The sequence below is a fragment of the Littorina saxatilis genome, linkage group LG1 (genome assembly GCF_037325665.1).
Source record: "Littorina saxatilis isolate snail1 linkage group LG1, US_GU_Lsax_2.0, whole genome shotgun sequence".
NCBI classification, from domain to species: domain Eukaryota; kingdom Metazoa; phylum Mollusca; class Gastropoda; order Littorinimorpha; family Littorinidae; genus Littorina; species Littorina saxatilis.
In genome coordinates this window covers 22134879-22160527 of record NC_090245.1, presented here as the reverse complement: position 1 = coordinate 22160527, position 25649 = coordinate 22134879, and the positions used below count along the sequence as shown (strand labels likewise).

General features: G+C 39.8%; 2 protein-coding genes and 1 long non-coding RNA gene across 4 annotated transcripts in view; 2 read left to right on the top strand and 1 right to left on the bottom strand.

Moving 5' to 3' along the window:
* The window catches only part of LOC138964636 (uncharacterized), a 546641-nt gene that overhangs the window by 80522 nt on the left and 440470 nt on the right, over positions 1 to 25649 (top strand). The window lies entirely within an intron of this gene.
* Positions 15 to 10415, top strand: LOC138964617 (nucleolar protein 9-like). Its single transcript, XM_070336624.1, has 11 exons — positions 15 to 240; positions 2014 to 2469; positions 3117 to 3215; positions 4136 to 4292; positions 4964 to 5153; positions 5482 to 5610; positions 6391 to 6528; positions 6932 to 7156; positions 7399 to 7660; positions 9377 to 9426; positions 9871 to 10415. Exons 1-11 carry the CDS (start codon positions 75 to 77, stop codon positions 10315 to 10317), a joined length of 2319 nt encoding a protein of 772 aa, XP_070192725.1. The 5' UTR covers positions 15 to 74; the 3' UTR covers positions 10318 to 10415.
* On the bottom strand, positions 15845 to 20874 carry LOC138964611 (uncharacterized). Its single transcript, XR_011455155.1, has 5 exons — positions 20746 to 20874; positions 19049 to 19123; positions 17565 to 17657; positions 16599 to 16635; positions 15845 to 15967 (listed from the first exon to the last, which is right to left on the bottom strand). It is a non-coding gene; the product is annotated as an uncharacterized lncRNA (long non-coding RNA).

Here is a 25649-nt window from a genome sequence, read left to right as displayed (position 1 = left end):
ATACAAAGCTAGATTCCAATACAAACCCACATGGTGACCAGCAAGCCCAAGTCGAACTTTCTGAGTTCATCAACATGGAGCATACATCGGGGAAAAGAGGCGGAAGGGGACGAGGATCATTTGATCGCGATCAAGGACCCAAGAATAAAAAGGGATATCTTGATGAGAACACAATGACCTACTACCGACGTGTTTCAGACACATTGAGCGAGTTCCAAGATAAAAATGACGAAGAGAAAAGTATACGCGTAGAATTCTCTCTCTCTCTCTCTCTCTCTCTCTCTCTCTCTCTCTCTCTCTCTCTCTCTCTCTCTCTCTCTCTCTCTCTCTCTCTCTCTCTCTCTCTCTCTCTCTCTCTCTGATATTATAAGCTGTGTTCTTCTAACATCCAGGAGGCTAAGAGTTAGATCTCAAATATGTATGTATTATGTGACGGGATATACGCCTGTGCCTGATGTTTCTTTCGCTTTTAAGTTAAATTTTTTTTTAAAGTTAAAGGCAAAAGCTAGCCTATTGAGGTCTAACGAATGACGTCTCACAACGTGCGTGGTCGTCCTTGGCGGTCAAGAAAGCCGCCGCGATCATTGCGCAGACGACACTTCTAAACCGCCAATATTTGTTTGTGCGCATCACGTGCTCCACATAATTCGGCCGGAAACGAAGCAATTGGGAAACCTGGATACGCACTCCGAGTGTATACAAGATCGATGGGTCTGTATACACTCCGACAATGAAAAGCTCTGTTAGTGTTACAAATCTGTAGCCAATGAAATGCCCCCTAACAAGTCGTTAGGAAGTAGCCAATGAAAAATCAGTCTGATGTATGGACTTCCATCATCTCTTTTCCTGATCCTAATCCTGAGGGTTGACAAATAATGTACATTCACATAGTATACAATCGTTTCTAGGTCGATAAACACTCCAAATGTGTTCCAAACTCCGACAATAATCTGCCGTGAAGCATCAGTTTCGTGTGTGTGTTTGTTTTTGTCTGTGTTTGTTCCCAGCGTACTTTGATACCGTGAATCAAAAGTGAAGCGTACCTTCGCAAAATGACGTCGAATGTCACTCTGTGTGTTAATTGATGCGGTTCAATGTCTGGTCCTTTAAGTTCACCCCGATAATGTAATCTACCTTACAGCAAAGGCCGTGCAACATCAGATTCTTTGTACTCTTATAATCAACTGCTCTGCGTTCCTATCACAAAGTGGTGTCGAATGGCAAATTAGCTTCACGACCAGAAGTTAACGCCAGAGTGTATACAAGATTCTGACCCCTGTATACACTCCGAGTGCGTATAGCCAGTGCGAAAGTTAAATAAGCGCTTTGTTTGTGCATTGTTCTGTTGGATTTATTATTACATATTTAAATGTCTAGGGAACCTATATCATCCCAGTGCTTGTTTTAAGAATAGATTTGTACAAGTCTTCAGTGCACAGGTCTATGCATGGAGTATGCGACAAATCGGTCAATGCAACACGCCAGTCGCCAGTAAATACAGCACGTGATGTAAAATTATCTTCAGACTGAATGTTTCTTTGCCAATTTCAAGCGGAAGAATTATCTTGATTGAGAAACTCATGGCAAGATCTTGCAACTGAAACAGATTTGTGATGTAATTCGATCGATTTTACCCCAAATTCGATTTATTAGAAAACGCACTGAGCGGTTACGTCCCTTGACTAAGAAAAGAAATATTTTGCGCTGAAGCTAATTTCAAAGTCAAAATACCATTGATCATCACAAACTAGAATCCAAGGGGAGGAATATATGGTCCAAAGTTCGATCAGCAACACCGCTCGGTGCGTTTTCGAATAAATCGAATTTGGGGGATAGTCACATACATGTCACGTAAGTATAGGGTGCTGTATTTACTGGCGTGTGTCAATGCATCGGTTCCTTCACAGTGACTAGCTTTAACAAAAAACATCAACTCATTCGAGTCATTGTACAGGCTGATGGAATATCAAAATTTGCATTGAAAATACTAATTGTTCCTCTTTAAACTTGCAGGTATTTTCCTCAATAATGCCTTCACCATTCTGACGGAAGAGGTAGTAAAGGTGGCCCAAAACCAGACAGTCAGCACCATCATTGAATCGCTCATTGCAGTCGCCTCACCGTCCAACCTCCGCGTGCTGTTTGTGGCTGCAGTTTCTGACCTCACTGTGGCTTTCTTGGACCGCTTTGCCAGCCACGTCTTTGAGAGCCTCGTACAGAAACTTCCGCTTTTCTTCAACCAGCCGACACATGGTGCAGAAGATGACGAAGAAGATGATGTCTCACAGGATGTGTTTTTAGAAAGCTTTGAGACAGTGTGGCAGTTTGTTGACTCTCATTTTGAGACCCTGGTGACTCACGTGTATGGGAGCCATGTGCTGCGAGCATTGCTTGAGGCACTGAGCGGTGTGCCCGTCGCTCACGAACTGAAGAAGAGTCAAAGATCTGGATATGGTCGTAAAGGCAAAGGTACACTCTATAAAAGCTATTGAAGCTTTTAATTTTTTTAAAATAAATTGATAAATAACACAACAGTGAAAATGTATACATCCAGGGAATATTGACACAACAAACAGTAGAAATGAGAATAAAGGTTGTGCCAAGATGTTCTCTGGATGGGTAAATGATTACTGTCGGTAATTTATAGATTATACTGTATCATCTCACCTATAGTCACTTTTTTCTTATCTTCAGTTGTAGCTTTGATAAGAAACAAGAGTTTCTACTATTATTTCAATTTGAGCTTGGAGAAAGAGGAAGGTTAGCATTGTTTGTGTCTTTGGCAAGGTGATTCACTGATTGGGTCAGTCATCTAGTTTCACATTCAGGATATTTTTGTGACATACTGTTGTCAGATTTCTCTTTAGAAATGAAGAATATGGAATGCTTTTCAGATCTAATATATATATATATGAAATAGTGCTGACATTCATTTTTAAATGTTAAAGATGTGTTCGTGTATGTGCAGGCACATGTGTGTGTGCATGAGATACACAAGGTTTGGGGTGCTAACAGCATGTTAAGATCAGCACCAGTTTTACTTATAGCATTCACATACAGTATTGATATTTATTTCTGAAACATTAACAGACAGTTCAGCTTTTGTACTTTTACAGATCAGGTAGCCCCAGTGCAGAAGACAGGGCTTCCGGACGAGTTCAAACCTCTGTTTGACAAGTATACAGAAAAGCTATTTCGCACTTGTGACTATGAAGGTATTAGTTTGCAAAGATTTATATTTTGTTTGTGTGATTGTTCCGCTGATTGCTTGCTTGGAATGATGGTTTGGTTGGTTGTTTGTGTGACAGGGAGACTACCGCCGCCCTTCACAGCAGACTCTGCACAGTTGTTCGCCTTAGAAGTTGCGAGCTATTTATAGCTCGCAAGGCAACACCTGTGGATTGTAGAGTTCTGTTTGTGATGGGGTCTGGCGGCTTTTGTCTCTCTGTATGTTCATTGATTCCTTTGCGAATGCATAACAGTTTTTATAGGGCTTAGAAATAAGCTCTAAGGCCAAAATAAAATAGTCTGTTTACGGTATCCCAACCGACCCTATTTTTTCGCGCGACCCTAGACTTTTTTTGGGCATTTGGGGAAGAAGAAATATTTTTTTTTAAAAAGTCTGTTTTTTGGGGGGGAAAAAAAAAGAAAAAAAATCCCGACCTACCGACCCTATTTTTTTTTTGCCTATGTTACCGTAAACAGACTTTTTTTTTTTTTCCTAAAATTCTCAATCCTGTTTGATTGGACTTCGCCTCCAAAGGTGATTGTGGTGTTTCGGCACTCGGTTACATTTGCTTGCTTTTTGTGTGCCTTTTTTGTTTGTCATTGCTTAGATTTACTGCTTATTATCATTACATGTTACCCTGCTTGTCAAAAAAGTGCAGGTTATTTTTTCAGGGGTATGGCCCAAATGTTAAACAGCTTTGTTTTGGTCAGAAACATGTAGACTTAACGACCTTTTTCCTTCCGCTCAAAACTAGATTTTACTTAAATTGTTTTGAATATATTTGTGTAAAAATTATTTTGCCGGTGTAGTATAAAGCACCAGGAGGAAGCATTAAACAAAAGTTGGTTTTTTATCTACTTTCTTCCGCTATGATCTCACCTAAATATTCAGTGTTTGGTTGTACAGTGCACTTAAAAGACCCCTTCTTCAGTCTGCTCATGCAAGCTGTACTGATGATGTGGCAGAAGACGGAATCTAAGCTGTGTCAGAAACACTGCAAGAAGATCCTCCACAGAGTGGTGCAGACATGTGCTTCACCAGAAACGGACAAACCTCAGGACCGGTAAAGTTGTCGGATGTATTGGATGGTTAATATTGTTGTATGATGTGGTACTGTGAGCAGGCTGCTACCAAAAAGAACTGCCAATTGCAAACATATTTCACGCTGGGGAATTCTCCTCAGATCCGTGAATTTCAGAGGAAGCTTGATTTGTTTTCATAGAAAGAAAAATAATCTCTGAGGACAAAAATTTGATCCGAAAAAAAAAACTGAATGAAAAGATCACTTTATTAGTTTATATATGACTTAGTACACACGTCCTGATCTACACTGTCCAGAAATAAATAAATTCCCTAAGAGGCCTCCTGATACCCTCTAAAAATGCCAAAAATCGGTTTTGGTCGGGGGCCTTTAAACCCCCCCAAACCCTATTTCACAGGGTTTTTTCAAGACAGTAATTCCCCAGCACAACATTTTGTCGGGAAATTTTACAGAACGAAGCAGATATTGTGCAGCGGTCAAAATTAGGTCTCGTTCTGAATCTTTGGTCTGCTCATTGCTTGTTTCATAGTCTATGATTGTGTTGTTGCAAGGACTAGCTGTAAATGTAAGAAAGGACCATATGGACCTGAAGCTATAATCCCTATGTAATAAAGTTTTAGAGTTAGAGTCTAAATTCCAGATAAAAATATCATTTACTGGCTCTGTGTGTGTGTGTGTTTTCTTCAAAACAGCATCCCCGATGTAGCACAAGACACTGTGGGGTCTCACCTGCTAGAGGTGATTTTCAAGCTGAGCTGTGTGGAGATACTGCAAGAGGTGTTTGACACACTACTTCAAGGCAAGCTCCTGTACTATGCCATTCACCCCGTGGCAAACTACGTCCTTCAGAGCTTCATCTCTGCTGTGAAGGAAAAGGCAGTGGTGAGGATTTATACCCTGAGCAGCTTTTTATTGCATTGAGTCAATCTTTGCAGCGAACGACAAGAAGAAAAAGTCAATCTTTGACTAAATGTATTCTGGTAGAAATGGCGGTGTACATGTTTAATGTGTGTGTGTTTGTGTATATATACATGTGTAGAGCAATTTCTGAAAAACTGATGGACAGATGATTATGGAATTCTAGGTGTGAATTCTTCAAGATGATTCACCAACATGTGGGTTTTTGTTTTGTTTTTTAAAAATTGTCTTTGATGACATCATGTTATATTTGCTTGCGATCTGTTAAGTTGTGCGTGACTGTGATGAACAGATGGAGTCGCTGTTTGACGAGCTGTGCAAGAACATGGAGGACATCCTAGCCGTGGGTCACCTTGGGCTGGTCACATGTCTGGCTGAGACCTGTCAAAGGCTGCGTCTCAAGCAAGATGAACTCATTGTGGTGAGAAACTTTCCACAGACTATTTTAGGCTAACATTTACAAAATACCCATACTTAAGGCAAGGCTTCTAACCCCTCACTTGGTGGTGAAATCAGTACAGTAGAACCCCTTTTTAAGACCTTAAAAAATGTGAGAAAACAGTCACAGTGAGAAGAGGGAGGGAGTCTAAATAGGAGGTAAAAGTACAGACGTCCTAAATGGAATATCTGAAAAACTAGGTTCCTAAAAAAGGAGCAGGTGTTTAAATGGAGGGTTTTCAAGGGGGGGGGGGGGGGGGTGGTTCTACTGTATTTACAAGGGTTAATTTACAGTAGAAGTCCTCTGTGTGCTGCATACAGGGGTGAAAATGGAAATCGGTGTTTTTGTCCCAAGCAAGATTAAGTAGGTTAGAAAACAGTGTCAGAAATGTGATGGTGGTGCAAGGCAATTTAGCATTCAAGTATGAAGATGAAGAAAATGTTATTAAAATTTCAGCTTGAACAATCAATTGTTAATGCAAGTTTGCGTTTTAGTTATGCAGGTGTTTTTCTTTCTAAGAGAGAAGGCTGATAATACTATTGCCCCCCCCAAAAATTTATTTTACACCATTTTTGTTGTTGGTATGATCATATTACTAAATCTTAAAAGTGTGCAGTGAAGTAAGACTCCCGGTCAGTTGAACAACTGTCTGTGTTGTCTCTTTACGTGTAAAATACCATAAGAAAGACTAGATGCATGTCCTTATGTCTCAAGCATTTTTTTTTAAATATGTTATGTTCACTATATTCATTGGCTTTTCAGACTCTAATGGAGGCTTTCCACTGCAAAGAACCAGAGGAAAGACAGAAGTCTCTGGCAAAGCTTCTTGCATCTCTTACAACGTACGACGTGTTTTTCAAACTGGATGCTGAAACGGGGAAGCCTCCTGAAGGAGCTGAGGTGAGAGAGAGAGTGAAAGATAAAGTGGAAAGTACGGTAGGGACGTGTGGGGGATGAGGATGATCGTTGTGAAAGAGTGGTATACTCATGTCTGTGTGTGATAATATCTCTCTGACTCTCTCTCCCCCTCTCTTTTTTCTCTCTCTTTTTCTCCCGTCCCCCCCTTCCACCCCCCCTTGTATCTTTTTTTTGGCTCTGTGCGTGTTTCTGAGAAAGATAATGAGGGAGAAAAAAATGTCTGTCTGTTTATGCATATATATATGTGTTCCCAAAGCACAAAATTCTGTTTTGAAGTTTGATTGAAACAACATTTTATTACCTTTCTGCATATATATATGTGTTCCCAAAGCACAAACTTCTGTTTTGAAGTTTGATTGAAACAACATTTTATTACCTTTTTTAGGAGGTGAAACTGAAAGGTCCAATCAACATCCATGGGTCGCTGCTGCTGCAGCAACTACTGCAGTTCCAGAAACCGAAGGACGCAGCACTGGGTATCTTGGCAATGCAGCCAGAAGAGTTGCAGGTGCTGTGTTGCGACCCTTCTGGTAGTCACATTGTGGATGTCTACTTTTCCGCTTCCACCGTCTTGGAGAAGAACAAGGATATCTTTTTGAAAAAGATGAAGGTGAATAGCAAAGATTACAACTTTCTGTGTTTTCTTTGCTTTTCTGTTTTCTTTTGTTTGTGTGTGTGTTTTTGTGTGTTTGTAGGGTTCTCTTCTCTTTGGCTGGAATTGTATATTGTAAAAGTAAAGTGATTGCAATTGTTCACAACAGTGTATTTTCCAGGATTCTGTTAAGTTTGAGGAAGCAGGGTAAATAGACTTCACTTGTAATGTTACTACATTTAACTGTTGTGTGCTCACAGGGTTTACTGGTGGACACAGCCTGCAACAGGAACGGCAGCCGTTGTCTGGAGAGCGTGTGGAAGAACCTCGGCGTCAAGAATCGCACCAAGGTGGCAGAGGAGCTGGCGGAAAGCGACCGTCTCCGTAGCGACCGCTTTGGCCACTTCTTGTTCTACAACTTCAGCCTGGCGCTGTTCTCTGCGGACCGAAAGCTGTGGCTGGAGCGTCAGGGGGTGGAGTCCAAACGAAAACGCATGATGAAGGAACTGCTGCATAGTGCAGGTGGGAACAGATCTCAAAAGATGATGTTTGGAAATAACTCGGTCAGGATTTGCAAGCGGACTTGCAGATAATTCATTACCAGGGCTATTTTAAGCCTTTTTGTGGTGATGGGGTTGCTTCCCTTTTAAAGTGTTAGACGGGTAAGCGTTTTCAGTACCTAGCATCTCAGACTGTGTCAAATGCTATATGTGATTGGGGTAAGTATATTAATCAAATGAAAATTTACTTATAAAATTTTCCAATAAAGTGTATTTATATGGCGCCTATCCCTTACAAAAAACAAAAATATTTGGCTCTAAGCGCATTACAACATGTGTAGGGACTTGGTACAATCAAATCTGACAAATACATTAACACAATATACAGTCGGTCTCTTAGGTAAAACTGGGAAAAGCAGCTTCGACATTTGAACACTGCTACTAGAAGATCCTCTAACAATGCATACTGCTTTACAATATGCATTTATGTATAAATATAGTTAAAGAACATCGAGTTAATAGGAATTAGAAAAGGTTCTTATAATAAAACTATCTAGCGAACAACGAAGAAGAAGAAGAATAAAACTATCAATGTCGATGTGTAACAAGTCATTCAACGTAAATGGCCAAAGAACAACAACAAAGCAATGATGATAAAACAATTATACTCAATGGCTAATAACGAGGCAGAACTAAATAGTATCGACACAAGATTAAAACAAAACATATTCCTGGAGACACATTTATACATGTATCAAATAATCAATATACAAAATACAGCCCTCGCACACTCGCACACACACGCCAAGGCACGTGTAGTCGCACTCATATCACAACGCTAGTGTGGCTCTTTATGGAGGCGATCATTATGTGATCACCCATGACAGGTTGGAGTGGTCGAATTTGACACCGTCAGCATTAATGAATGTGTTTTTGTTAGATTTTTAACTGACGCTTTCAAATCTCACCCTTGAGGACAGAGGACAGATTCCTTTGTTTCTTTTCTTTTTTTAAAAATCTGTTGATCTCTTCATCATGTGTTGTAACCATTTATAGTTTTTTTAAACTTCTTATTCTCGGACGGTAACTTGTCCTGACATATAAACAGTCCAGTTCTGTTCTTGATTTGGCATAAGACTGTCCAGGAAATGCATGGAACCTTGGCTGGGCGGGGATATAGCTCAGTTGGTAGCGCGCTGGATTTGTATTCAGTTGGCCGCTGTCAGCGTGAGTTCGATCCCAGGTTCGGCGGAAATTTATTTCAGAGTCAACTTTGTGTGCAGACTCTCTTCGGTGTCCGAACCCTCCCCCCGTGTACACTACATTGGGTGTGCACATTAAAGATCCCACGATTGACAAAAGGGTCTTTCCTGGCAAAATTGCTTAGGCACAGTTAATAATTGTCTACCTATACCCGTGTGACTTGGAATAATAGGCCGTGAAAGGTAAATATGCGCCGAAATGGCTGCAATCTACTGGCCGTATAAAATTTCATCTCACACGGCATCACTGCAGAGCGCCTAGAACTGTACCCACGGAATATGCGCGATATAAGCGTCATTGATTGATTGATTGATTGATTGAAAGACATCTTGAACTTTTCAATGCAGCTATCAATGTAATAACTTTCACACTGGCATGGAGATACACAGATTTAATTTGCACACATTACCGTGATAAAATTTGGTAAAGATGGACGTTTTATAATGACATACGTGTGTTTTGGGTGTTGTTTCAGAATCACCAGAAAAGAAACGGAAGGGAGGGGCTCAGGATCTGATCACACAGGTATGTTGTTTCAGTCTGAACCATTACTAAGTCTGAAATGCAATAGCAATCAACGTATCTGTTGGTCGGCTTTTGTGGAAGTAGAAAATAATCAAGTCAGCAATGTTGTTCTGAGTCTGTTTTCAGGCAATTTATAATAAGAGTTACCTCTGTTGTGAGCCGATGACTACAGGTACATATTAGGTTTTTGGTTGACGTTTTCATTTTGTCTTGGCATGTCTGCCTTGTCTCAGGCCCAGATTGATGATGTTGAAGCTGGTCTGATGAAAATGTTTGTCTCTTGACGTATAGAAGACGTGGAAGTTTGGGCAAACTGGATGGAAAATGAATGTAGGCGTTTCATAACCTGCAGAAAATCTGCTTTGCCACTCTTTTCTTTACTGTCTTACAATGTTGATGCATCAAGCTGATGCTAATTGTTGTCTGTTTCATCTAATTCTACAGGAGGAAGAAGATGGAGAAGAAGACAGTGTGACCACAATGTTTATGAAGCACAAGAAAGACAACCACACAAAACAACAGGCAAAGAAGCAGAAGAGAAGCGAGGATGAATGTGATGATGATGAGTCTCCTCCCTTGCGCACAAAACAAGAACACCATATCACAGGGGAAAAGCAGAAGAAAAAGAAAAAGAAGGACAAAGCAAAAGCCTTGGCAATAGAACTATGTGAGAGTGAAGAAGAAAGTGAAAGTTTAGTGAAACAGGAAAAAGAAAAGGCAAAGAGAAAGAAGGGGAAAAAGAAAGCAGTGTGTGTTTTAATAACACAAGTTCTTGAAAGCGAAGAAGATTCCACAATTCCAAAGAGAAAGAAATCTAAGGTCAAGGACAAAAAAGAGCACGCCGCAGACAAGAAGATGAAAAAAATGAAGAAAAGGCAAACAGTAAATTAATGAGAAAAAGCTGTGGTCGTGAAAAATTGATATACATTTGAGGGTGTGGGGTGAACCTGAATCTACCAAGGATGAGAATAAATATGAAAAAGAAATCATGCTGTGTTAGTGCTCATCTTGTGTTTAAAATACCTTCTTTCACATGGTGTTTGTGTGCATGCCTGTGGTGGGTTTTTTGCTCCCGTGTACACACACAATGATTAATGCCAAAGGTCAATACAAACATATCCATTCACTCCACTGGCTTGCACACCATAACCTTCAGAAGCAGATAAGCCAATACTGTAGTCGTAGATGCTTGCGTTGACACTTTTATAAACCCATTAGCTGAGTTTTGCATCAAGATATGGATGCTGTGGATGAAAATGAAAACTCCAGTTCAGTTTTTAACGATAAGAATTAAATTGCATTTTTATTGCAATTGGTCTCGTACTACAGTGCAACCCCCCTTTTAAGACCCCCCAATTTAAGACTTCGTCCCTTTTAAGACCTTGCTTTTTCAGGTTTTCCGTTCATAACCTTGGTAAATTAACCTCCATTTTAAGACCCCCTCCTTTTTACATTTAGTCAAGTTTTGACTAAACGAGGGCCGTGGTGCGTGTGTGTGTGTAGAGCGATTCAGACTAAACTACTGGACCGATCTTTATGAAATTTTACATGAGAGTTCCTGGGTATGAAATCCCCAGACATTTTTTTCATTTTTTCGATAAATGTCTTTTAAGACGTCGTATCCGGCTTTTTGTAAAAGTTGAGGCGGCACTGTCACACCTTCATTTTTCAATCAAATTGATTGAAATTTTGGCCAAGCAATCTTCGACGAAGGCCGGACTTCGGTATTGCATTTCAGCATGGAGGCTTAAAAATTAATTAATGACTTTGGTCATTAAAAATCTGAAAATTGTAATTAAAATCATTTTTTTATAAAACGATCCAAAATTACTTTTATTTTAGTCTTCATCATGTTCTGATTCCAAAAACATATAAATATGTTATATTCGGATTAAGAACAAGCTCTGAAAATTAACAATATAAAAATTATGATTAAAATTAAATTTCCAAAATCGTTTTAAAAACAATTTCATCTTATTCCTTGTCGGTTCCTGATTCCAAAAACATATAGATATGATATGTTTGGATTAAAAACACGCTCAGAAAGTTAAAACGAAGAGAGGTACAGTAAAGCGTGCTATGCAGCACAGCGCAACCGCTACCGCGCTGAACAGGCTCGTCACTTTCACTGCCTTTTGCACTAGCGGCGGACTACGGTCATTGTGAAAAAATGCAGTGCGTTCAGTTTCATTCTGTGAGTTCCACAGCTTGACTAAGTGTAGTAATTTCGCCTTACGCGACTTGTTCAGGCCTGATTTTCTCAGGTTTTTGAAGGTCTTAAAAGGGGGGTTCCACAGTACATGAAATGCCATTCAAGGATTTGCAAAGATTTTGAAAATATCAACATTGCATCAAACAGATTCGTTATTAGTACAATCATGGCTTGAGAGCAATAAAGTTGATGATTCTACACACCCACACACACGCACACACACACGGCACACACACACACACTTCGTCAGGAACACAACATAGTGTATCAGGGTAAGTTGGACTAAAAGAAACGTGCATTCTGGTTAGGCCCGGCGCTCACCCATGTAATTTCAGCAGGACAGACGACGCACTGCAGATTATTAAAGCCCGCTACACGTTGTGTGAAAAGAAAACAGGCCAAGTACTCGTCATAACCCCTATCGCTGCATCAATAATATGCAGTGCGTCTTCTGTGCCGCTGACTCTGCGCAGGTATATTCTGCCCATTAGAATGACATCGATTACCACCAGTCCTTGGAACCAGTGCCAAAACGTTTCCCCTGGAGTATGCTCATTTTCCAGACCAGTCAGCTTCTGAAAGTGAATAACTACGGTGTCTTTTGGGGAATGGATACTTTACCATTATTAGACAACCCAAGGGAGCAGGGTGGGGGGGGGGGTGCTGGGAAAGGAGGCTGTCTAGATCTGAATTTGCTTTACTTTGTACGGCCACTGAACAGTTTCGATCAATGCTCCGACCGAGTTTTGTTTGCAGAGATGTTTATTTTTTTCTCTCTCTTTTCTCTGGCTCTGTCTGTTTCTAAAACCGAGTAACCACAAGATGTACAGAGTTAAATTGATGAATTGTCGATAGAAACCCCAAGCGGGGCTGTCAGCAGGTGATTCAATTTGTACGATCCACAGAAATGTGGACCAATTAATGCTCCGCTCTGATTTCGTTTGCAGCTGCACTAATGTTCTGAACCAATCATTTTCTAAAAGTGAGTTATCGCAAGATATATTGAGTTACAATTGATGTAGTGTCGTCAGAAAACCCAAGGGAGAAAGTTGTGGGGCTGTCAGATTTTACAGATGTTTTATCGAAGTTGTGTGCAATCTATACCTTCTCTTTCATATAATGCTGGTACTGAGGTCTACGTGTGCAGAGCAATAATGTGCTGAATAAAACTGTGAATGTATGTAGCAACTGAGATTGTTAGACAGAAGCAGGAGAGTCTGAGTGAGACGGTTGTACAAAAGGCGTGTTGTGAAAAAGGCGAGAACGATTGCTGCGGACTGATGAAAGTAATAATGATTTAGCACGCCAGTTCGAACTGCTCCCGTCTGGAAGGAGGTTTCGGTTGCTGAAATGTGGAACTGTGCGTTCCAAGTCAAGTTTTATTCCAAAGTCCCGCTGTCAGTTTCGAAACAAATGATCGTACTTGTTGAAACTGTGTGATTTATGATTTAAATTTAATATGTTGAAATTTTATATTTCAACTCGTGGATAAACGGCCGTGTATAGTAAAGTTCAGTAAATTAAGAGGATAACACACCTACACTTGGATCCGTAGACTTTTTGATCGTTCGATCCGTGGCCAGATCCATTGAGCTTACCAGTGAACTGACCGCCGGCACTGAGTGATACACTGTACAATGGCTTGTCTATGCTTGTGGTTTCTGCTTCTTAAGACCATCGCCTCGCCTCTCCCCCCCCCCCACCCTCTCTCTCTCTCTCTCATCCACACACACACACACACACACACACACACACACACACACACACACACATACACACAAACTGTGAGGGGGAGTGGGCCTTTAATATGAAAGTCTTCGGCAATGGTTCTCTTTTTCTTTGCTGGTTGACCTTCAACAGCATGGATAACAAAGGTTTGTGCTTTGCGTCTGATGATGCAAAAATTAACAGGCACTTGACAGGAACACTTGCTTAAAGTTTAAGTTTTGCAATCATTCTGCACGGTAATTTCACAACATATAAAGGAGAAATTTGAACACACTAAATTTCCATTCAGGTGCCTGTCTAGCCACATCCAGTGCGAGCATTGCAAAAATTATAAATCTAAATTGAGTTTCTTTCCTATATCCGAAGAAAATTGTGTAAAGGAGGATACAAAAATCCTTTCTTATAACCGGTGCCTTCTTACAAAGGAGTTTTTTTGATCCGGAGAATTTTAAGTGGAAGGAAGAAGGCATTTGGCAGGAAAATAAAAAGTCATTTCTTGTAAGCGATGTTTCTTATAAGCGATTTTCGTATAAGTGGGCTCGACTGTACCCTGAAATTCCCCTCTCAGTCAGTCGGTGCAGCCGTTTCGGAGCCCTTAGTGATCATACCCACACACACACAGACAGACAGAAACGAGCTTTACAAGTTAGGTGACAGGTGCATGCGTGCTTGTTTAGATGCTTCCAACAGGGAGGAGATCATATTTAACGACAATTTCATTGAAGGAATTAACGCACCGTCATATGTAAGATTGTTGAAGGGATTGATACGCCCTATCATTTAAAAGTATATGTATACCCCCCCCCCCCCCCCCCCCCCACTATCTGCGGTTTCGGTTTATCATTGAGATCAAGAATTGAACAAAATAGATTAATTTGTGTTTTGTATTTATAATCATTTTGACTTGATGGTGAACCGACTTGGATTAGACATGCGTGTTGGTTTAAAAAAAGATTTTATTCAGATATAGAATGGTATGTAGTACAAAAGAAAACCTTGAGACCACACAACAAGCTATGCTTATATTGAGTGCATGTGATTATTCAATGTCATCTACAAATAATGCTAATACCCCCCCCCCCCCAAAAAAAAAGGAAAGAATATATAATCTAAAGCAAAAATGAGAAGAAAAGGCAGAGTATTGGACCTCAGACTACTAAACAATGTCAGCGAAAATAAAATGCTGAGGTGAGGTAGGTGAGTGGGAGGGGGTGGGCAGAGAGCTGATGACTAACACAAACTTATTTCCTAATTTGATTCGACTGCAGCACCAATAATTTGAAGAAATATCTTATCATATTTAACTAAATTATTTAAAAACACACACACATCTTTGAATAACTCAGTCATTTGCAACATGTTGTTCAATATTAAAAACAAACACACTAAATACCTATAACTCAATATTCCGCACACAAACACATGCGTGTACATTTAAGCCGGAAAATAATTTGTCGTCGAATTTTTGGGTGCGTTTTTGTCAGAATTTTGGGGTACCCTGGCCTTATTTGTAACGTGATCTCTGTTAAAGAAATCTTTGATCCGAAAGGTGTGCCAGAAAGTCAAATGAACAGTTTACTTCAAGTGATCCGGGAATTCAATCTTTGTTTGAGAAACGTTGTTGCTGTTGTTATTTAATTGTATGTCAGTTAAAAAACACACACACAAACACAAGCAAAATCTCGGTTCGTTTATCTGCATGTCTGTCTGTCTGTGTGGGTTTCTGTCCATCACTAGTTCTGATTATGTGTTAAAAGTTTGTTGTTGTTGTTGTTGTTGTTGTTGTTGTTGTTAGGGTTTGTGGTGTTGTTGTTATGTTTACGTCCTCCGATACATGTATGATCGATTGTTGTAACTAAAACTCTCACACACACACACATGTAATATATATGTCTGTACTAGATGAATACCCGCTTCGCCGGGTACGGCTTCGCCGGGAAGAAGTAGAGCCGAATACCCGGCTTCGCCGGGGACCCGGCAAAGCCGGGTCGCACCGTACGAAGGAAGGGAGATAAACGCGCAAAACACTGGAGAAGATAAGGAAGAGTTACTGGGAATGGATGTACAGAAAAACCAAAATCGGTTCAGCGCTGCGCGCTGAGAGCACGCACGTGTTCAAAATTTTCCACGATTGTGTCCGGGGTCTACCTGAATATGCCCACCAAATTTGAAGCAGATCCATCGAGAACTTTGGCCGTGAATCGTGAACACACAGACAGACAGACACACACAAGCCGTATATAGATGTCTTTCTGTGCGTTTGTTTATCACTATTTCTAAATAGTTTATATGTGAAAGTTTGTTGTTGTTGTTGTTTTAACGTTCGTCAATGCAGGTATGATTGATTGTTTAAAGCACACATACAAGAACACACACACACACACACACACACACACACTCAAACACACACACACACACACACACACACACACACACACACACACACACACACACACACAAGGTCCATGGGGCACACGGTTTTCGCTTTTTGAAACGCTTTATTTAACATTGATGATGTGGTTGAGTGCTCATTCAAATGTCGCACACACCATTTCTGGACTCGTTCCTGCCGTCTGCAATCAGGCTGCTCACCACCCATTCCTGAAGTTATAGCAGTCTGTGTTACGTGCCACCTACCTTCCATGTTTGGCACACATCCGTGCATGTGTGCGTGCATGCATGTCGGTTGGCTGGTGTGTGTCCCCCGCTAGTGACTGCTAGGGAATTGCGGATGCTTTTAGTGCAATTCTGAACGTGATATAAACTTCGCCAAAATACTATTGCAACAAAATTCGCACCCCCCCAAAAAAGCATTCCCCTGTCATTTCATTCAAACTTTATATGCCAGTTCGGGCTGTTGACTAGACTCTCTGGATCACTTTTTGGATTTAAGATTTATTTTACAGGGATCACGCGCCACTCAAATAAGGGTACCCTGTAGATCGACTGGACAAAACCGGAAGGGCCTAATTAAATTTTAACGCTAAATCACAATAGGCAAACTTTGCAACATTTACATGTGAGAAGAAAGCAAAATGAATTATCTACCCCGAACAGGTTGTTTTGTTTAGCTATAGCCTGCGCATTCCGTGTGCTATGCTAATCCTACCAATGCAGGTGTCGATTGCATTAGCGGCCAAAAACGCGAGTTATGTGTAAAGTACATCAATGACAGTCGGATTTTTTTTCTCAAATGAGATGTCACTAACACCTGTGTGCCAACAAAACTCACCAAAATTCCATCATTTCCTCGTTCCGTTCAGGATGTCCTGCGGACACACGACTACGTCACATTGCACCATTGATGACGTCACAATTATACATAATTAAATACGTCACATTGCATTACTGAAATCGTCACATTGCATGGGAATTGAACACGTCACATTGTACCATGGAATAGTCACATTGCACCATTTAATACGTCACATTACACCGTTGAATACGTCACATTGCATCATTGATTATTTACATTGCACCATTGATTACGACACATTGCTCCATTGGTTTTGTCACATTGCACCATTTAGCATTGCACCATTCATGACCATGACAACAACAATGACATTTATTTTTATGAGAGTAATGGCATAAGCACAAAGTGGTTGTGTTTTTTACGACCAGAGGGATTACACTAATAATAAACGTCAAATGAAAAAAAATGTTACATCCAATAAAAGTATATCAAAATGGCTTAGAGAATAAACAAACCAAGTCAAGAAAGTAAACACAAGCAGTAACATGTACAGGGCTCCTCATAGTGCGCGTCCCTGCGTCCTATACGCACTAGAAGCCGAAAACACGTAGTAGAAATGTATGGAGGGGGTCCCGGGACGCACTAGACTTTAAAAGAGCGGGTCCTGGGACGCACTAAATTTCCTTTACTCGTGCGTACCGTAGATACCATTCATGTTTTATAAGTACACTGGGACCTTTCGGCTTTTGGACCCTTAGGACCCTCTGAAATTCTGCCATGGGGGTCCATGGACCCTCTAAAAAGTGAAAGTGGGGGTCCCGGGACGCACTAGGTGGGGCGTGTGTGGGGAGCCCTGATGTAAATAGAAAAAATAACTTCAGAGTAAAAGCGATCAGCTTTGCAACACTTTACACACCCATATATTCGGGGGTGCATATTTTTCACTCTGTCTGTTTATGTGTTTGCCTTTTTGTCTAACTGTTTGTTCGCACTTATACTCACGCATATCTCTGGTGTGTCGATTCAGCTTTTCAAATGTGTTGAGTCGCCTGGAAGTATGGTACACACGGTCGTCGGAAAAAATCAGATTCCTCCCTGGAACCAAAGAGGAGATAAAACCTTTCAGCTGTTTTCATTTGAGTTTTATGCTTACGTCTTGACTTGAATCTTGTTAATACGTTACAGTTTGCGCGAGGTCAATGGGTCACCTTTTATCACTCACGCATGGCCGTAGCTTTATTGAAGACGGCCTTTCCCATCGGGAGTCATCTTTGACATGTGATGCCACGGCAGTAGGAAGATTAAAAACATAAGACAGCGATTGAGCCCCAAAATAAAATTCGCTCATATTTTGCTAATATTTTGTCTGTGACAATTTCAGATTGTGATGAAACAAGTGTGCAAAAATAGAGAAATCACTCGGACAGACTTTATGATACACACTTACAATCACAGGACCTATTTTGGAAATGGTATTAATCCCTGGTATGTATGTAAGTTTCTATTTGTGTCCCCAGAATAAGTTTCTATTTGGGACATGAAGTGGTTATGCGCTAATCCCTGGTTTACGTTTGTTGTATTTATATGTCTGTATGGTGTCTTTCCGATATGGCTGAAAATAGCGTATTTACATGACGTTTTCGTATGCTAAAATTAGATAACTTGTTCGATTCGCACCAACATATTTTCTGGAACATCCAGAGCAATTTTAACCAAAACTAAATAGCGTGAAGCGAGAAATAATTCATTTAGTCAATCTGTCAATTTTGGAAAACATAAAATGGAAATGGCCGCCATACTTAATTTGTTATTGATATCTACTTCCTCTGGCAGATAATCCAGGTTCCAATTAGTCGCTGTATGTACCTTAATCGAAAAAAACGCCTTATTTCTTCATTCATTAGCGACTACCGTGTTTGACGCAGTTGTACACAATGAGCCTTATATCAAAGGCAAGTGCGGAGTCTTAGGAACACAACAGTACCACAATTAAGAGTACTGGTCAAGAAACAAAGACGCACAAAGCAGTTGAAAACTGTGACTTTCGTAGGTATTAGTTGAATTAACCTCCACCGTAATCAATTTGATCGAAAAATTAGGGTGTCACAGTGCCGCCTCAATTTTCACTAACAGCCAGATATATGACGTCATCAAAAACATTAATCAAAATAAGGACAAATGTGTTTGGGGATATCATCTAGGCAGACAAACTTCCTCTCCCGCCCTCGTTTACCCATTTAGTCTAGTATTGAATGAATGGAATAACTGGTTATTCATGTGGTCGCTTTTCTCCTCACTGACAAGAGATAAGATAAGATAAGACTATTTTAATGTATTTTTATTGTACATAATTAATACGGAAATTTGTCTCTTGGCACCACATCGTATTACTCATAACACAAAGACAACAATGAAAAGCATAATCGTATAATGACAAGTTTCGCTGTTGCTATGGAAATGGAGAGACAAGGAAGTGCAGCTAATACCTCCAATACAAACCAGGAGAAGAAAGAGAACAAGACGGCGTGCATACATCATCTCACTCCAACTTTTTGTCTCGGCTGGGAAACAATAGAAAAGGGAACTCGCGTAAATATATGTCAAAGCATTTAGTTGACGTGACAGCAAATACATCGATAGTGTATTTTGTTTGTATGCAGACTACTTTTGTTGTTGTTGGTGGGAATCAGTTTTTTTTTCTGGGATATGAGGATTCGCATAGGAAAAGACTAAACTTTACTATCTTAAACACAATTAAAAAATGTTCTGGACAATAAATCAATCAATTATTTTAAAAAAAATAAATAAAAAGACAAATACAACTTCAACTTATAATCATTTATTTGCACAAACATGAACAGTCCTTAATTTTACATTCATATTCTTTAACATACGCATTCCTTACTTTCCTTTTCTTTTGTTTCTTCTCTATTTGATATTATTTCATGTTATCTATTCTTTTATTCTTACTTTACTATCATTTCAGACCTGCCATTGATTTTCGAAAAAAACAAAAAGAGGCATTGAAGCCTTTGTTTTCTTATAAATACTTATGCACATTTTAGCAACCAAAGTTATACAATTTAATTCTTTCAACAGAGTTGCATGCATTTCTCGATTTTTAACACCAAACATGATTTCGTGCACTGTTGACTTTATCTGTTTATCCAAATGTACCCGAATATAAAATTCAATTTGTTTCCAAAACTCAATCACCACTGGACAAAAGAAAAATAAGTGTTCTATATAATCAACGCTATTACTACAATATGAACAGACATTGTCCTCCACAACTTTCATTTTACATAACATAGTATTTGTGGGATACATATTGTGAAGTAATTTTCACTGTAATACGCGTAACCTTGTCTCTTTAACCGATTCAAAACTAATCAACCAATCTTTCTTATCAATTTCATAATTAAATTTCCTCCTCCAAAAGCCAATTGCACACGGTTCAACAAGTTTCATACTTACTCATTCTTTTCTAAACTGTTGTGGGGTCTGTACTTTCTTTCCACGATATGAGAGGACATCCATCAAATCAATTTCTACCTTTCCGTGCATCATCTTATTAATAACATTCACAATAACAGCACGAACCATGTTATATTCCAAAATTCTCTGTGGGGATTTTCCTAAAACATCACAAATGAACTGATAGAAAATAAACTGTTCAGGAGTATGCTGATAATTCCAATACATACAAAGGAAAACTAAGCGTATCAACCATAACAAAAATCTCCGTTTGCTTGTCCATTCTATCACGTAATCAATTCTGTCATCATTTCGCCTTTTTTTTAAAGTCATAATTATTGTTTTATTGTTAATACGTATATATACATACATTATAAATATGTATATATATATATATATATGTATACAATGAACCTTTAGTCTGCAGCATAATGAATTAGTCTGATTGCACACTAAGTTGTATTATGTTATTTTGAAGCATAGGGGGCTTTTTAACACAAAACACGAAATGAAACTTCTTTGCAAGAAAAATTACTAATTATTATCATTAAACGGAAATTGGTCCATAATAGGCAACATCCACCTATTATCGACAAGAACACGCCTTGAGTCGAAGTCAGTAGCATTCGTGGGATACCTCCCAGCTTAGCTGGGACAAAACAACACCAGAAAAAGACTTGTCTTACAATTGTAATTAAAAACTTACCAAATATTTAAAGAAACATTCTTTTGTTGGCTGTAGCGGTTGATGTCTCGTTGGCTGTAGCGGTTGGCGGTTTTCTCTGAATACGCGGTTAGTTGAGCTGTCTGTTATATATCTGCCACAAAGTCTCATGACTATCATAAATACACTTAAAAGGTGATATCCTTCCATTGTTAAAGACAGAAAGTCTGACGACTACCATTTAAAGGTGATATCCTTCCATTGTTAAAGGCAGAAAGTCTGACGACTACCATTAAAGGTGATATCCTTTTATTGTTAAAGACAGACAGTCTGACGATTACCATTTAAAGGTGATATCCTTCCATTAATAAAGACAGAATGTCTGACGACTACAATTTAAAGGGGATATTCTTCTATTGTTAAAGACAGAAAGTCTGACGACTACAATTTAAAGGTGATATCCTTCCATTGTTAATGACAGAAAGTCTGACGACTACCATTTAAAGGTAATATCCTTCCATTGTTAAAGACTGTGAAAGTCTGACTACTACCATTTAAAGGTAATATTCTTCCATTGTTAAAGACAGGAAGTCTAACGACTACCATTAAAGGTGATATCCTTCCATTGTTAAAGACAGAAAGTCTGACGACTACCATTTAAAGGTAATATCCTTCCATTGTTAAAGACTGTGAAAGTCTGACTACTACCATTTAAAGGTAATATTCTTCCATTGTTAAAGACAGGAAGTCTAACGACTACCATTAAAGGTGATATCCTTCCATTGTTAATGACAGAAAGTCTGACGACTACCATTTAAAGGTAATATCCTTCCATTGTTAAAGACTGTGAAAGTCTGACTACTACCATTTAAAGGTAATATTCTTCCATTGTTAAAGACAGGAAGTCTAACGACTACCATTAAAGGTGATATCCTTCCATTGTTAAAGACAGAAAGTCTGACGACTACAATTTAAAGGTGATATCCGTCCATTGTTAAAGGCAGAAAGTCTGACGACTACCATTAAAGGTGATATCCTTCCATTGTTAAAGACAGAAAGTCTGACGACTACCCTTTAAAGGTGATATCCTTCCATTGATAAAGACAGAATGTCTGACGACTACAATTTAAAGGGGATATTCTTCCATTGTTAAAGACAGAAAGTCTGACGACTACCATTTAAAGGTAATATTCTTCCATTGTTAAAGACAGAAAGTCTAACGACTACCATTAAAGGTGATATCCTTCCATTGTTTAAGACAGAAAGTCTGACTTATGAAAGTATAAGTTGTTAATGCCTAATGTCCTCTCAAAGTATTAGGCTAACACGGGCCGTCATCGTTCTACATAAATGTTAAACACAAAGATATGAGGTTCATGAACTTATGAAAGTATAAGTTGTTAAAGCCTAATGTCCTCTCATAGTATTAGGCTAATAGGGGCCGTCATCGTTCTACATAAACCCATAGACATGAGGTTCGTAAGCTTACGAAAGTCAGGTTGCTGGTTTTTATGTCCCTTCAACCTATTAGGCTTAACGGGACCGTATGGAAATACGGAAGATTAGTTTTCTTTAATACAACATAATCCTTCATTATACACGCCAACACAAACACACGCAACGAATACGCTGAATAAGGAATACGGGGGTCTGTTAGCTGAGTTGGCAGAGTGATCCGCAGGTAACGGGTTCGAATCCGGGCCGGGAAAGACACGGCCGGGTCACCTTTATGTGCAGACTCAGAGACAGTATCCATGTTCCTACGCCGTGTTACCACTGTTACCACTGTGGCACGTAAAAGACCTAGGTTAAGAATAAGAATAAGAATACTTTATTATCTCATAGAGAAATTCAGGGGTGGTACATAACAATAATACAAACAAGACATTGATTTTACATAAAACATATGGCACTATATAACATGGACATCTTTAAAGCACTGCGCTTACATATTCTCGCACACCTACGCGTATAACGAACTATGGCTAAACATCATTGCAAAATATCATAACATACAATATATCTCAGGAAATATACGGTTGTACATAAAACCAAAACATACATGTACATTACTACTGATTGCACTGGCAGAAGAGGGGCTGAGTCGGGTATGTGGATGTGTTTACATGTTGCTAAGGGTGATGGATTTGGGGATGAAGCTGTTTTGCAGCCTGAGTGTCCTAGCTTTGTGCGAGGGAAGGAGTTCATAGAGGTGGGATAGGACATGGGACCTATCTGAAGCTATCCGCCTACTCTTTCTCACCACACGCTTTTCATACAGGGACTCCACACTTGCTTGCTGCCTGCCAATCACCTTGCTACTGACATTCACCATTCGCACTAAGACATTCCTGTTCTTCACACTCAGACCTCCATACCAGGACACAAAACCAAAAGTGATGACAGACTCGATGAAAGAGCGGTAGAAAGTTTGAAGGATAGAAGAGTTCACATTCAACTTCCTAAGTTTCTGAAGGCAGTAGATGCGTGACTGACATTTTTTGTGTATGAGGGTGGTGTTTGCATTGAAGGACAGCTTATCATCGATAACTGTGCCAAGATACTTATATTCAGTCACACGCTCAACAGTCACACCATCAATCATCAGGTCAGGGACAGGGGCAGGGTTTCTTCTAAAGTCTATCAGAAGTTCTTTGGTCTTTGTCACATTTAGGTCTAAAAAGTTGTCTTTACACCAGGCGTTGAAACGTTCTACTTCTGCAAAGTAAGTTGCGTCACTATTGGAGAGATCTTCTAGCGCTGTATCATCTGAATATTTGATAAGAAGGGTGGAGTCAGTGCCACTGCAGTCGTTAGTGTAGAGTGTGAACAACACAGGGGAGATAACTGTACCCAGTGGAGAGCCTATGGAGGTGGACCTAAGGGAAGAGAGAGCTGTCTGAAAGCGGACTGACTGGGTTCTGTTAACGAGAAAGTTGATAATCCACAGGATAAGCCTTGGAGTCACGATGTAGAGGAGAAGTTTCCGGGCCATGAGGCAGGGTTGGATAGTGTTGAAGGCAGAAGAGAAGTCTATGAAAAGAATGCGTACAAAAGAGCCAGGTTTTTCTAAGTGTGTGTATGCGTTGTGTAAGAGTGTGAGTGTGGCGTCATCTGTGCATCTGTTCTGCTTGTATGCAAACTGGAAGGGATCCTGATGGGGCTTGACCTGATGGAGCAGTCTAAAGAGGACAATGCGTTCAAAGCACTTCATAACAATAGAGGTGAGAGCTACAGGGCGATAGTCATTCAGGGTTTTGGGCTTGTTGTTCTTGGGGACAGGGCAGATCGTAGGGTTTTTCCAGAGTCTAGGCACAGTGCAATCTTTCAGAGACCAACTAAACAAACGGCTAAAAACAACGGACAACTGACAGGCACATGATCTCAAAACACGTCCACCGATGTTATCAGGACCAACTGCTTTCTTTACATTCAACTTGCTAAAAACCTTCTCAACAGTCTTGCCTTGAATTTCAAAGTCCTCCTCATCACCTGCCATATCTACCTTAAGCTGGGAAGTCACGCTGTCTAAATCATCCTTCAAATCATCTTTCTCGAATCTACAATCCTCACCTCAATGCCCGTCACTCCTGTCAGGGTATGGGCCGCCAACAACAGCTCTCCAGAGTCCTCTGTCCTGGGCCATCTTTTCTATCTGACTCCAGGTGTAGCCCATCTTTCTGGTGTCGGCCTCCAGGTCGCGTCGCCAGGTGTTTCTTGGACGGCCTCTCGAATCTACAATAGAACTCGTTTAATTTCTCAGAAAATCCAACCTGTTCTTTCATCGGCATGCCATCGCTACTGGATTTTGATTTGGCCTGTCCTGACAAAGTTTTAAGTCCTTTCCATGCGTCTGCTAAGCTACCTGATTCAAACTGTGACTCTACTTTCTCTTTGTACTGTCTCTTCGCTTCCAAAATATCTTTCCTCAACTTGTTCTGTACTACTTTCCTTTCTACTCTATCTATTCTGTCATACCTGCAGGTGGCTGATTACACCTAATAATGCTGCGTCGCCCAAAACAAATAACGGTTTTGGGCGTGATGAAAAAAAAGAACAGGGCCGGAAAAAGTTTGTATACCCAAAACGTCACTGACGTGGCACCATTTTGGGGTGGAAAATGTTTCGAATATATCTCAAAAAGTATTATCATTAGATATTTAAAAAACAGATCAAACGATAGTTTAAAGCTTCTCTAGCAACTTTGACTATTTTTCGAAACCAAAACAATGAAAACTAGCACTTGAATCGTAAGACAATAGGGAAAGTCCATAGTCCGGGCCAGGTCGTAAGGGTTGAGAAACTTGGACAGCTCGTCCTATTCCTGTGTATCAGAGGGGTTGTTAGCGCTGTCATGGGCTGTTAAGGGGTAAATACCACTTCTGTTTAACAAATCTTCCAAATCAGTCCAAAATTTCCGACTAAGCGGGCAGTACCAAAATATATCGGACATTGTTTCATTTTCAATTTTACAAAAGGCACAAAGGGGACTGTCAAGAATCTTTTGAACAAATAACCGGCTAGCAACACCAAGAATGCGATGAAGCATCTGGTCTGGAACCATCTTAACTGTGTGTCCTTAGTTGTTTTAAAATACTTATCAAAAATCTGTTTCCAGTTCAGGTTGTAAAAATACATATTCCATCTGTTCATGCCTGCAGGGTTATCATCAAATTTTGATTTAAAAAAAACTTCTTTAATTGCCTGTTTGCCTCTACCAATAATCTGCCAGGGTTTATAATCCCTGATCTGAAAACCATTCAACGAATCAATTTGTACTTTTCTCTGATATTTTCGTAAGGACTTAATCACTCCCTCATAGAATAATAGTTTGAACAAAAGGAAAATTTAACCTAAATTCGTCAAAGGTAAAGACATTTCCATTTCCATTAAGCGCCTGGAGCCAATTGATGGGACTCGCGCTATAGAAAAGTTATTTATTATTA